At 44.0% G+C, this 14348-nt stretch overlaps 1 protein-coding gene and 1 pseudogene across 1 annotated transcript in view; both read right to left on the bottom strand.

The window, feature by feature from the left end:
* Positions 1-471: 471 nt before the first annotated feature.
* The window catches only part of LOC132229610 (cell surface glycoprotein CD200 receptor 1-like), a 151797-nt gene continuing 137920 nt past the window's right edge, over positions 472-14348 (bottom strand). The window contains exons 6-7 of the mRNA XM_059686167.1: positions 1030-1153; positions 472-484 (exon numbers count right to left, since the gene is read on the bottom strand). Of these exons, the coding sequence (XP_059542150.1) occupies positions 472-484; positions 1030-1153 (137 nt within the window). The remainder of the gene's footprint in view (positions 485-1029; positions 1154-14348) is intronic.
* Positions 8791-9730, bottom strand: LOC132229272 (nuclear transcription factor Y subunit beta-like; annotated as a pseudogene).

Here is a 14348-nt window from a genome sequence, read left to right as displayed (position 1 = left end):
TTTTTTTATTTGACAGTCTAAGGGAAAAGAAGTCAGTGCCCCTGAGTAAATAGTCAAGTAGGCATGTTTTAAAAATTCTTACTGCACGCGGGGAAATCGCTGCGCTAGGATGAAAGCACTGTCTAAAGAACCCAAGGGTTGCAGAAAACTGCAAAGAATTGTTGTAGGCTTTTGCTGAGTCATCTTCCTCTTTAGGGTAAGAAGCAGGGTACTTTCTCATTTTCAAATAAAACTAACTAGAGCAAAGGTGAAAGCAGATGAGTCATCCTAGACATTTATAATGGCAGGCAGCAAGGTTTTGCATATATATAGTTTGAAACAGGCCTTGCAAATTATTACATTGGTTCTCATAAACACAAAGGTATCAAAGAGTAACAAGAGCAGTTGAGCTAGATGTTGAACTTGAAGGCTGATTTCAACTGGCTGCATTTTTATGATATCTCATCAAATTTAAATTGATGTCCAGATTTTTCATTCTCGTGCTCTAGGAGAAAGAAACATAAGACATACAATTACGCAGGAATAAATACAAGCCTTCCGAAGTATAGAAACTTGGAAGTAAACACTTAGGTCTCCCATGGAATTCTCAAAGGGTGGTCTAGGATAGGTCTCTCCTCGGAAAAAACTACAGTAAAGCAGAAGCTCTTATTCCAGCAATGCCCACCTTTGCCCTGGCTCTCAGTTGTTAAAAAAGCTTTAATTCAGAGCAGGAGCTGAGAGAATAAACAAAATGTGCCCCAAAATTTTCCAAGCTTTACCCAGGACATTGGAAACTCAAAGTTTCACAATGATGTCTTCTTTTTGTTTGTTTGTTTTGTTTTGTTTTTAATTTGTCTGTATTGTTGAAAGTATTACAGATGTCCCCTTCCCCCTCTCCCCCCATTGATCCCCTCCACCCTGGCCCTGCCCCTTTTCCATGCCTCCTCCACACTGTTCTCTATCCATGGGCTATGCATATATGCAGATAAGTTCATTGGATAATCTGTCTTCTTTCTAATGGGTTTATATTTTTCAGTCTTCAGTTCCTACCTGCAATCATTTATCCTCTGGAAGTAGATGATACCCACGATGATCAGGATAACCAAGAAAATAGAGGATTTCAGATACAGTATGATCAGTAAGCGTGACACTGGAAATACCAGGGTTCTCGCACCTTTAAACAGAGGCAACACAGGCAGGGGTAAGGAGTCATTTCAAGGATTCTTCTAATAAACAAATTAGAGTTGCTAGTTTAAAAGAGCCCTTTAAAATATTTCTAAGAGTTTGGATTATCATAATCAAAACACTTTCTAGGTTAGAATTTGAATGTCATTAATGTATCACTCTTTCATGATGGAGTTTAGGAATCATGTCTGTGTTTTACACATAGTTGCTTTAATTATTTCTGAATGAATAAGTGCAAGTAAGCATTTCTAATACTTCCCAATTTTATAATTTAAATAAAGGAAATGTACCCTAGCGAGTTTGGCTCAGTAGATAGAGTGTTGCCTGAGTACTGAAGGTTCCTGGATTCAATTCCAGTTAAGGGCACCTACCTCGGCTGCAGGCTTGATCCCTGGCCCTGGTTGGGGTGCATGCAGGAGGCAACCATTTGATGTGTCTCTCTCACATTGATGTTTCTCTGTCTCTCCCCCTCCCTTCCACTCTCTCTAAAAACCAATGAAAAAATATCCTTGGGTGAGGATTAATAAAAAAAAAGGATATATACTTTCTAATTTCTTGTGTAAATATTAGTCCTTTGGGGTATTAGTCTTAATATTTTGGACACTATCTAATAATACTTTCCACACAGGGAGGTGATTTTTTCACTGAGTTGCTATAATTCTCCTTTTACTGGGGCATTTTGTGTCTTCCTTTCATTTATTCATCTGTGAAATGCCTCCAGGAATTGTTGAAAAGATAAAATGGGACCAATTAGGACCATTATTCTGAAGTTTTTTCTCTTATGAAAATGAGAGCCAAAGAGAGTGTGAACTCTAAGTACAAGTCTGGTTCTTGGCTCCAAGAGGTCAGGTCATCCATTAAATAACCTGCTCAAATACTAAACTAGAATGTTGTCAGACAATCTCCGAGGCACAGTAAAGGAAGAAGATGAAGACACGTCACAGCCCTCAAAAAACACACATCCAATTGGAAAAGTAAAATCCATACAAATGAAAAGATAACTTATAAGAGAGCAAACAGTGCTAAGTGAGCATTATCCTAATATATAAAAAGTCAGGGGCCATCACGACCAAAACAACTGGACAGATGACCAAACACAGGCTGCATGGGGAGACAAGGCTGGCAGAGAGGGCAGTTGGGGTGACTAGGCTGGCCAGGGGGGCTGGCAGTTAGGAGCGACCAGGCCGGCAGTGGGGGGCAGTTAGGGGAGACCAGGCCAGCACACAGAGGCAGTGAGGGGTGATCAGGGCAGTGGGGGCAGGGGCAGTTATGGGCAACCAGACAGGCAGGCAGGTGAGCGATTAGGAGCCAGCGGTCCAGGTTTGTGAGAGGATGTCCAACTGCCTGTTTAGGCCTGATCCCCTGGATTGGGACTAAACCGGCAGTCAGACATCCCCCAAGGGGTCCCAGATTGGATAGGGTGCAGGCTGGGCTGAGGTACCCACCCCCGCCATGCACGAATTTTGTGCACCAGGCCTCTAGTAAATTATAAGCCATACTAGAGGCCTGGTGCACAAAAACTTGTGCACTTGGGTGGGGGGGGGGTCCCTCAGCCTGGCCTGTGCCCCCTCGCAGTCTGGGACCCCTCAGGGGATGACCACCTGCTGGCTTAGGCCTGCTCCCTGGGGGATTGGGCCTAAGCTGGCAATCAGACATCCCTCTGGCAGCCCGGCAGCCCTCAGAGGATGTCCACTTGCCAGCGGGGAGCAGACCTAAGCTGCAGTCAGACATCCTTAGCACTGCTGAGGAGGCAGAAGAGGCTCCCACCACCACCGCTGTACTGGCAGCCATCAGCCTGGCTTGTGGCTGAGCAGAGTTCCCCCTGTGGGAGTGCAGTGACCACCAGAGGGCAGTTCCTGCATTGAGTATCTGCCCCCTGGTGGTCAGTGTGTGTCATAGTGACCAGTCATTCCCAGTCTTTCTGCTGTTAGAGTCAGTTTGCATATTACCCTTTTACTAGATAGGATAGAGGCCTGGTGCATGGGTGGGGGCCTGCTGGTTTTCCCTGAAGGGTGTCCCGGATCAGGGTGGGGGTCCCCACTGGGGTGCCTGGCCAGCCTGAGTGAGGGGCTGATGGCTGTTTGCAGCTGGTCACACCCTCTTCAGGGTGGGGGTCCCCACTGGGGTGCCTGGCCAGCCTGGGTGAGGGGCTGAGGGCCATTTTCAGGCTGGCGGGTGACTGAAGCCTCTTCTTCTTTTCTTTTCTTTTTTTATTCTGGGATTTATTTACCTTCTATAATTGAAACCTTGTTGCTGTCACTGGAACTGAGAGCTGGCTCCTGCTCGCTGTAGCTCTGAGGCCACGGCCTGCTGAAAGCAGGTATCTGGGGTTTGTTTAGCTTCTATAATTGAAACTTTGATGCTTACAGAGCTCAGAGCTGGGCCACGGCAGGCAGGGAACCTTGGATTCCTCCATCACTGGAGCAAGCAAGCCTCCTGCTCACTTCAGCTGTGTGGCTGCCGGCCGCCATCTTTGTTGGTGGTTAATTTGCATATCTCGCTGATTAGCCGATGGGAAGCGTAGCGAAGGTATGGTCAATTACCCTTTTGTCTTTTATTAGATAGGATAAGGAATAAGAAAGCTTAATGAACTCTAACTGGGAGGTCAGGATGAGGTAGGATTTGAACTGGGCCTCATTGGTAACAGGATTAATTAGGTTAAGAGAAAAAAAGGACTTTTCAAGAAAAAGAAACCATTTAAGCAAAGATTTGAAAATGAGCAAATAACTAATATTTGGAGCATAGAGTGAGATATATAGAAATGAAATCTGTGATGATTTGAACCTAATTCTGCAGTCATTTGTATGTGTCAGGTACTGGGCCAGACTCTGAGGATATTGAAATGAAAGATGTGGTTCCTATTCTTAAGGATCTTAGACTGTACTGGGAATCAGAGAAGTGGGAAGTCCATTACAGGACCATGGAAGTGCTCACGCAGAGGCTTGCAAGAGGTATTTGGTGAGTACAGAGTAGAACAAACTGTAGGGTGAGAGAAAATTACCCCAGATATATATCAAACCAAGTCTTAAAACCTCAATAGGAATTGATCAAATGGAATGGAAGAGGAGCGTGTGGGAAAGAAAGTACATTATGGAGAAGTAGAAATTGCATGGAAAAGAGAAAAGAGGACTAAAAGAGCATACCAATTTTGTGGAACCCAACAAGGCCCACATGCATGAGGTGCAGGTTGGAAAACAGCAAGATATGAGGCTAAGAAGATCAGCAGATAGAGATTGGCACCCCTGAGTTTAGCTTTCCATGAGGCAAAAGGAAGCCACTGGGGGCATTTAAGTAGGAGAGTAGCATGTTTTTCATTTTAGAAAGGTTACTCTGACAACAATGCAGGAGATAATTGGAGGAAGGTAAACTAGGAAGCAGAAGTCCTGTCACAGGACCTTGCAATAATCTGGGTGAGAGATAATTATGTTCTCAACTAAAGCAGTGGGGAGAAAAAGAAAGGTCCAGTGCCAGGGTCCAACCCCAGCAGGTCCAGGGTTCCCAAAGGCGTAGACGGAGTCGGCGAAGAAGGAAGGACACGGAGACAGTGTTCAGTTGATCAGCAGCCTAGCCAGGATCTCCAGCCAGGATCTCCAGCCAAGTTCTGGTCTGGATCTCCAGAGAGGTTCTGCTTCGGATCTCCAGGTTCTCCAGCCAAGTTCAGTCACCAAGTTCTAGTCAGGCTCTCCTGCCAATCTCCGCAGTCAGGTTCAGTCCAGGATCCCCTGCCAGGCTCCGCCTCCAGGCTCCGAGGCCAGTCCCTGTCCAGGATCCTCCGGCATGCTCTCTCCAGCGAAGTTCTTCTGTCTCTAGAGAACGTTCTGTGTAGGTTCTGTGCCTAGGCTCTGTCTTTCTTGGTCCTGTCTTCCAAGCCCTGTCTCCTAAGTTCTGTGTCTTGCTGTCTAGTTACATCTGTATTTATACCAGTTGATTCAATCCTATCAATCTCTATTACAAAGGTTAGGGCGTTTCTTATCTCCATTCCAGGGAGTAAAGATTATGTAGCTTAAGCATGATTGTTCGTAGTTAAAGTGATTAATTACCCGCCTGGCACTTAGTTGAGGGATTTTATTCCCTCCCTAACTTCAGGGGAAAATCCCTACCTGGGGAAACAACCTTTCTTGGAGAGGTGACCTTGGTTAAAACACAGCGCCAAGAAGGTGAGCAAACATATTAAGAACAGTATGCCATATATGCCAGGTCCCTTGAAACAGCAAGGATGGACCGGCTCCCAGCAGTCCAGATTTCAGAAAGATTTTTAAGGTAACAAAACATAGTAACTGATTTTGAATATGGGAAATAAAGAGTGATTTATATAATACTAGAGGCCCGGTGCACAAAAATTTGTGCGCTCGGGGGGAAGGCGGTGTCCCTCAGCCCGGCCTGTGCCCTCTCCCAATCTGGGACCCCTCAGGAGATAACGACCTGCTGGCTTAGGCCTGCTCCCAGGTGGCAGAGGGCAGGCCCAATCCCTAGGTGCAGCCCCTGGTCTGGCTCAGAGCAGGGCTGATTGGGGAGTTGGGGCGCCGCCCCTGTCATGCACAGAGCAGGGCGGATTGGGAGGCTGCGATGCCATCCTCAGTCACGCTCAGGGTAGGGCTGATTGGGGGGTTGGGGCACTGCCCCCTGTCACACTCAAGGCAGGGTCGAGGGGCAGGTTGCAGTGCCACCCTCTGTCACGCACAGAGCAGGGCCAACCAGGGGGTTGGGGCAGTGCCTGCTGTCACGCACAGAGCAGGGCTGATCAGGGGGTTGGGGAGATCCCCCCTGTCACTCACAGAGTAGGGCCGATAGGGGAGTTGGGGTGCTGCCTCCTGTCACACACAGAGCAGGGCGGATCAGGGGGTTGGGGCGCCGCACCCTGTCACACTCAGGGCAGGGCTGATGGGGAGGTTTGGCTCTACCCCGTCACACACAGAGCAGGGCCCATGGGGGGCGGGGGGGGGGGGTTGGGATGCTGCACCCTGTCACACACAGAGCAGGGCCGATCAGGGGGTTGGGGCGCCGCACCCTGTCACACACAGAGCAGGGCCAATCAGGGGGTTGGGGAGCTCCCACCTATCAGGCACAGAGCAGGGCTGATCAGGGTTTTGGGGCGCCTTCCCCTGTCATGAACAGAGCAGGGCGGATAGGGAGGTTGTGGCCCTGCCCCCTGTCACACACAGAGCCACAGGGCGATCAGGGGGTTTGGGCGCTGCCCCCTGTCACACTGATCCCGGTGCTGGGAGGCATATTACCCTTTTACTATATAGGATAGAGGCCTGGTGCAAAGGTGGGGGCCGGTTGGTTTGCCCTGAAAGGTGTCCTGGATCAGGGTGGGGGTCCCCACTGGGGTGCCTGGCCAGCCTGGATGAGGGGATAATGGCTGTTTGCAGCTGGTCACACCCCCTTCAGGATGGGGGTCCCCACTGGGGTGCCTGGCCAGTCTGGGTGAGGGGCTGAGGGCTGTTTACAGGCTGGCAGGTGACGGAAGCTCCCAACCGCTCCTTTTTTTCTTTTTTTTTTAATTCTGGGCCAGCTTTAGCTCTGAGGCTCCAGCTCTTAGGCCTCCGCTGCCGAAAGCAGGTTTCTGGCCTTTGTTTACCTTCTGTATTTGAAACAATGTTGCGATCCTGCGACTAAAGCAGGTTCCTGGGGTTTTGTTTAGCTTCTCTATTTGTAACATAGTTGCTTAGAGTTGCAGCTCAGAGGCCGGCAGCAGCAGGCGGGGAACGTTGGAGTCCTCTGTCACTGAAGCAAGCAAGCCTCATGTTCGGTTCAAGCTGCCTGGCTGCCGGCTGCCATCTTGGCTGGCAGTTAATTTGCATATCGCCCTGATTAGCCAATGGGAAGGGTAGCAGTAATACGCTAATTACCATGTTTCTCTTTTATTAGATAGGATCTTTAATTTTCTGACTTCAGTCATTTATCAAGATATAAAATATAGGTGCAGAGTTTATAAAAGGCTAGAGGAAAATAATACTATTTCATGAATATGCAAGTTGAGGTACCCTTGATGCATCCAACTGAAGCTGTCCCATTGAAAGTTGTTTTTGATGGTGGTATAGCTAAAGAGGGAAACCTGGGCTAAAAATACACATGTGAGAGTAAAGAGTTAGGCAGTGGTTGAAGCCATGTGTATGGATGAGATTGCTCAAGGAATAAGAGGAAAGGTTAGAAGATGAAAGAGCAAATGATGGAACCCATAGAAATGTCTTCCTTTGTGGGAAGAGATGAAAAATAATATATTTAAGAAAACTAAGAATTTGATTTAAGGTTAAAAAAAAAAGAACCAACTGAAAATGGCAGGATGACAGATGAGCAGGACAAAGAGAACGTATGAAATACCATAAAGAAGCCAATTATTAACAAAGAATGATGACAATTTTATATAGTATTTAGCATCTGGGAGATCTTTGGTGCTTTATATCAGATCATTTTCTGTTCAGAAGATACAAGTAAATCAAAGAGTAGATGTAAGGTAACATGGAAGAGACAATGAATATAGACTCCTCTTTTTAAAATCTTACAGGTGAGTAGAAGGCAAGAGCTAACTAAGAGTTTGAGGAAGTCATAGCATCTAGTTTTACCTTGGGAGAAATACAAGCATTTTACATCATCAGCCTTATAGAAAGAATTTGTATAACATAAGATGAACAAAAGAGGGCAAAAATAATTAGTGAACCAAAGCCTTTAAGGTAATGGAAGGACTTATTCCAAAGGACTTAGAGAATAAGTTGAATGTTTGGTCTACAAGAGGGAAAGTCAGGTGGGACTGGAGATAACTGCATAGGTCTAGATACAAGAAATAGACAAGAGCCTAGAATTCATGAAAGATTGATAATGGAAAATAGAGAATAGATGTGAAAATACTGATACATACTACAACATAGATGATTCTTGAAAACATTATGCTAAATGAAAGAAACTTGTCACAAAAGCCATGTAATAATAGTTCCACTTATATGAAATGTTCAAAATAGGGAAATCTACAGAAGTAGACATTAGATTAGTGTTGCCTGAAGCTGGGAGAACAAGCTAAAGAGTACAAGTTTCCTTTTTGGAGGGATGAATATGTTCTGAAATTGATAGGGTGATGGTTGCACAACTCAATAAATACACCAAAAGCCATTGAATTGTACACTTGAAATGGATGCATTATATGTAAATTAGATCTCAATAAAGCTATTGAGAAATAAGCAAATAAATATAAGAGATGTTATGGGGAATAATTAATAGAATATGATTATATTTTAAACTCTACTATTATATTTTATTAAAAGGCCAAACATCATAAATTGACACAGCTGCTTACTTGAATTACACAAGTAGCATGATTCAGTATGAAAATAAGAAACTGTCTACAAATCTCTGACAGTAATACATTTCAATATACAATGTGCATACAGGAGTCATACAAAACAACAAACTCTCATCCAAAACAAAAATATTATAATACCTTTAAAAATCCAATTTTTCTTTAAAATAATTTACGAAAAAAAAAATTATCAGGTCAGTACTAACATCTCAAATAATGAAGAATCAGGAAGTTACATTGCAGCTATTTATATACAAAGAAACATCCTTTCACCAGTTATTTCCTTCTGATGACTCTTCTTGCTTCTCTATATTCCCCACTCCATCATTTCTTCAAATCATGCAAACTGAATTTGTTGAATACCAGAAATCTGTTGATATTATTTGTGTAAACCATAACATTCTGTTGTTGACTATCTGCAATCATTAAGCCAGCTGGTAACTAGTTAGTAAATGCCTCCCTCTATTGCAGCGGTTCTCAACCTGTGGGTCGCCAACCTGTGGGTCACGACCCCTTTGGAGGTCAAACAACCCTTTTAGAGGGGTTGCCTAAGACCATCGGAAAACACATATATAATTACATATTGTTTTTGTGATTAATCACTATGCTTTAATTATGTTCAATTTGTAATAATGAAAATACATCCTGGACATCAGATATTTACATTACGATTCATAACAGTAGCAAAATTACAGTTACGAAGTAGCAACAAAAATAATTTTATGGCTGGGGATCACCACAACATGAGAAACTGTATTAAATGGTCGCAGCATTAGGAAGGTTGAGAACCACTGCTCTATTGGCTCTTTACTTAGTTCATCTGTAGCTGTGACTGCTCTACCAATTCCTTTCTCTCCTTCCATTGCCTCTCTGATTTTCCAAAGGTATAAATTTTAGAGGTTCTGCATAACTGTCAAAGCCTAAGATAGACATGGCAAAAAGAATATCTTCTCCATTGATTGGCTTCCATTTCTCTTGATGGCATCCTTTAGTTGCTTCAGATGGAATAAATGAACTCGTGTCCATTCTTGAACACATTTTTTGGCATCTTTTGCAATCTTTTCTATTTGAGGTATGGCATTTTTTCATTATCCTTGACACATTTGCAATTGGAAGATATATATCTTGTTCTCTGAAACTTTCTTTTGAACCATTTGTGATGTCCTCAGTATCATCATGAGGCTGTATAACATAATGACTTCCTCCAATATAGTCTGCAGAAATTTCTAGTTGAGAAGCATCTGTTGTATAACTGTCACCATCAGTTGTCATGAAATAGTGTCAGAACCGTGGCATCAATAGTGTTCAAGAATACCCATCTAATCACAGGTATACAAATGATCATACTAGAATACTATCAAAGACTATGAACTACCAAGAAGAAATGGATAAGTTCCTAGAAAAATATAACCTTCCTAGTCTGAATCATAAAGAATTGAAAGATCTAATATCATACTCAATGGTGAAAAACTAAAAGCCTTTCCTCTAAAATCAGAACAAGACAAAGATGCCCACTTTTACCTTTCTTATTCAACATAGTTCTGGGAGTTCTAGCCAGAGCAATTAGGCAAGGTAAAGAAATAAAAGGTGGAGAAACTAAGATGGCGGCATAGATAAACACTGGGAAATTGCCGCCTCCCACAACAATTGAAAAATACCGCAAAGGACAGAGCGGACATCATCCAGAACAACAGGAAGGCTGGCTGAGTGTAAATTCTACAACTAGAAGGAAAGAAAAGCACACTGAGAGCCAGAGGAGCTGCGGAGGTGAAGTGCAGAGGTACGGCGGCTCGCGCGCACGCGGAAAGGGGGTGGCACCTGAGGACGCGGCTGTCTTTTTGAATCACAAGCTCCCGACTGCTCTGAACTCCGGTTCCGGGAAGTCTCTGGGGACCCAGGACTCATATGGGGAGAAGCTGGACTGTCGGGCAGCGGGCGAACTTGAGGGCGGCTTTCCCTCAGAAGTGCTTGCAGCAATTATCGGGTCACTGAGACGTGCGACTCCTTAGGGCTGGGTGGAGAATCAGCCATAGCTGCTTGCTCCACCCTTTGATTCCCTGAGGCCCCGCCCCAACCAGGCTGCAGCAGAGGCTTTTGCATGTGAATGTACCTAACTGCAGCCGAGCCAGGCAGACCCGGAACTTCCAAGAGAAGGCCCAAGGCCCTGCAGCGGCTTGCATTGCTTCACAGCTGAGCCTCTTCGTGGCTCCTGCTATGTGGCCTCAGGCAGAGGCTGAATTAGCACCTCCTTAGATCCAGGAGCCACTGTACCCAGTGGTCAGAGGGGGACCATCCAGATTGCAACTCCTCAGATCCATAAGAGACACACTCAGGGAGCAGACTCAGTGAGCACCAAAGCCCCACTGAAGCAAGTCTTGCCCCAGAAGGGTGTCTTCAGCACAGAAGTTCTCCCACTTCAGACACAGCTGATTCTCACAGTCAATTGGCCTGGAGGTCAATTCCTCCCAGTGATCCTACAACAACCAAGGCACCAAGCATGCACCAAGAGTGTCCACCTCAGGTAACTGGGGAGGCTGAGCCACTGGGCCCTACAGGACACCTGGTGAGCAGGGCCACTCTATCAACACAGGGAAGCAGCCAAAATGCGGAGACAAAGAAACGGGTCACAAATGGCAGAAATGGAGGAAAGCAAACGACTGGATATAGAGTTCAAGGCCACGTTTATAAGGTTTTTCAAGAATTTTATGGAAACCGCCGATAAATTTAATGAATCCCTCAATAAGTATAGTGAGACCATGGAGGGCATGAAAAAGGACCAACTAGAAATTAAGCATACACTGACTGAAATAAAGAATAATTTACAGAGATCCAACAGCAGACAAGAGGATCCCAAGAATCAAGTCAAAGATTTGAAATACAAAGAAACAAAAAATACCCAACCGAAAAAGAAAAAAGAAAAGAGATTCCAAAAATATGAAGATAGTGTAAGGAACCTCTGGGACAACTTCAAGCGTACCAACATCAGAATTATAGGGGTACCAGAAGGAGAGAGAGGGCAAGATATTGAAAACCTTTTTGAAGAAATAATGACAGAAAACTTCCCCTACCTGGTCAAAGAAATGGACTTACAAGTCCAGGAAGCACAGAAAACCCCAAACAAAAGGAATCCAAAGAGGACCACACCAAGACACATCATAATTAAAATGCCAAGAGCAAAAGACAAAGAGAGAATCTTAAAAGCAGCAAGAGAAAGACAGTCAGTTACCTACAAGGGAGTACCCATACGACTGTCAGCTGATTTCTCAACAGAAACCATGCAGGCCAGAAGAGAGTGGCAAGAAATATTCAAAGTGATGAATAGCAAGAACCTGCAACCAAGATTACTTTATCCAGCAAAGCTATCATTCAGAATAGGTCAGATAAAGAGCTTCACGGATAAGAAAAAGCTAAAGGAGTTCATCACCACCAAACCAGCATTATATGAAATGCTGAAAGGTATTCTTTAAGAAGAGGAAGAAGAAAAAGGAACTCTTACCATTTGCCACAGCATGGATGGAACTGGAGAGCGGATAAATACCACAGGATCTCACTCATTTGTGGAATATAATGAACAACATAAACTGATGAACAAGGGCTGATCCAGAGACGGAGAGGCATTGATTGGACTGTCGGGCCTTGGAGGGAAGGTAGGGGAGGGTAGGGGTAAGGGGTAAAGATCAACCAAAGGACTTATATGCAAGCATATAGGCCTAACCAATGGACACAGACAACGGGGGGTGGGGGGGGTGAGGGCATGAGCGGGGGGGGGGGGGGGCGGGTAGAGGGTAACGTGGGGACAAGGACACATATGTAATATCTTAATCAATAAAAAATATATTAAAAAAATAAAAGGCATTCGTATTGGGAATGAATAAATAGAAGTGTCACTTTTTGCAGATGACATGATTCTGTATTGAGAGATCCCTAAGGCCTCTACCAAAAAACTATCAGAAACAATAAACAAATATAGTAAAGTTGCAGGATACAAAATCAATGTACAAAAATCCTGCTTTCCTATATACTAACAATGAAAACTCAGAAAAAAATTAAAAAAAAGAATTCCTTTTGCAATTGCAACAAAAATAATAAAATATCTAGGAATAAACTTAACAAAGGAAGTGAAGGATTTATATACTGAAAACTGCAATGCATTATTAAAAGAGATTAATAGACACAATGAAATGGAAAGATATTTTGTGTTCATGTATTAGAAGAATCAACATAGTTAAATGGCCATATTACCTAAAGCAATATACAGATTTAATGCAATCTCCAATATCATTTTTTTAAAAATATAGGACAAAAAATCATCAATTTGTATGGAAGCACAAAAGACCCCAAATAATCAAAGCAATCCTGAGAAAAAAGGAATGAAGCTGGATGTTTCATACTACCTGACTTCAAATTATACAATAATCAACATAACATGGTATGGGCAGAAAACAGACATACAGACCAATGGAACAAAATTGAGAACCCAGAAATAAAACCATATGTATATGGGCAAATAGTTTTTGACAAAGGAGCCAGAAACACACAATGGAGAGGAAAAAAAAGTCTCTTCAATAAATGGTGCTGGGAAAATTGGAATGAAACTAGATTACAGTTTGTCCCCATGTACAAAAAGTAATTCAAAATGGATCAAAGACTTAACTATAAAATCTGATACAATAAATTACATAGACGAAAACATAGGTACTAAACGTTTGGACCTTGGTTGTAGAGAACATTTTTATGAGTTTGACTCCAAAGGCAAGGGAAGTAAAGGCAAAAATAAATTAATGAGATTGTATCAAACTAAAAAGTTTCTGCACAGCAAAAGAAACTGCCAACAAAACAAAAAGGCAACCAACTGAATGGGAGATGATATTTGTAAAGAAAACCTCCAACAAGAGGTTAATACCCTTAATATATAAAGAACTCATACAATTGAATAACAAACAAATAATTCAATTAAAACATGAGCAGAGAACCTGAACAGACACCTCTCTCAAGAAGACATGCAAATTGCCAACAAGTATATGAAAAGATTTTCAATTTCACTAGCTATTAGGGAAATGCAAATCAAAGCACAATGAGATACCACCTCACACCTGTTAGAATGGCTCTTATAAATAAGACAGGTAGTAAGTGTTGGAGAGGTTGTGGAGAAAAAGGAACCCTCATTCACTGCTTGTGGAAATATAAACTAGTATAGTCATTATGGAAAACAGTATGGCAGTTCCTCAAAAAATATAAGACAAAGGAGAAGGAAAATGTCTGCCGACAGGAAGGCAGACTGCAAGATAGAGTGTGAGTGAGAGAAGGAAGGGAGAGTGTGTGGTCACACGGGGAGTGTTTGTTTATGAGTTGAGGGTCAGCTATACTCCAGGGGACTGTGGGGGATTGCCGGACGGGGTTCCCCTGACCAGGCAGCCTCCACTGCTGCTAGGAACCCTCCCAGAGCGACCAGCTTGCTCTGACACGGAGACCCTGTGTCTCCCATCTTGAAGGGGAGAGTGGATGTCAGAAGCCTGAAAATCCCAGGAATATACAACAACACCCAGCGAACTGCTGCGAACCCAGGAACACAGGTCCCCAAGGGGCACGAGCTCGCGCATTCCGGAGCTCTGCACCCCCTCAGGGAAAGGTCAGATTTTGCCTGGGATAAGGTGAGGTCTGTGGTCTGGGCAGGAGACAGAACGTGCATGGCAGTATCTGGAGAATCCAGGGAAGTGTGCGCCCAGAAAAGTCCCCGGCCGCTGGGGCTGGCGTGATCCACAAATGTGGAAGGAGATCTGCAGGGCTGCTAACAGAAGAGAACTCCAAAAAACAACCCATAGCTGAACTGGGCGCAAAAGGGCAGCCTAAAAATTTTAACAGTGTGCCGCTGCTTAGACTGCAGCACTGG

This window comes from Myotis daubentonii, chromosome 3 (assembly GCF_963259705.1).
Source record: "Myotis daubentonii chromosome 3, mMyoDau2.1, whole genome shotgun sequence".
Classification (NCBI taxonomy): domain Eukaryota; kingdom Metazoa; phylum Chordata; class Mammalia; order Chiroptera; family Vespertilionidae; genus Myotis; species Myotis daubentonii.
The sequence above is the reverse complement of the archived record's forward strand: the minus strand, read 5'-3'. Positions and strand labels throughout refer to the sequence as shown.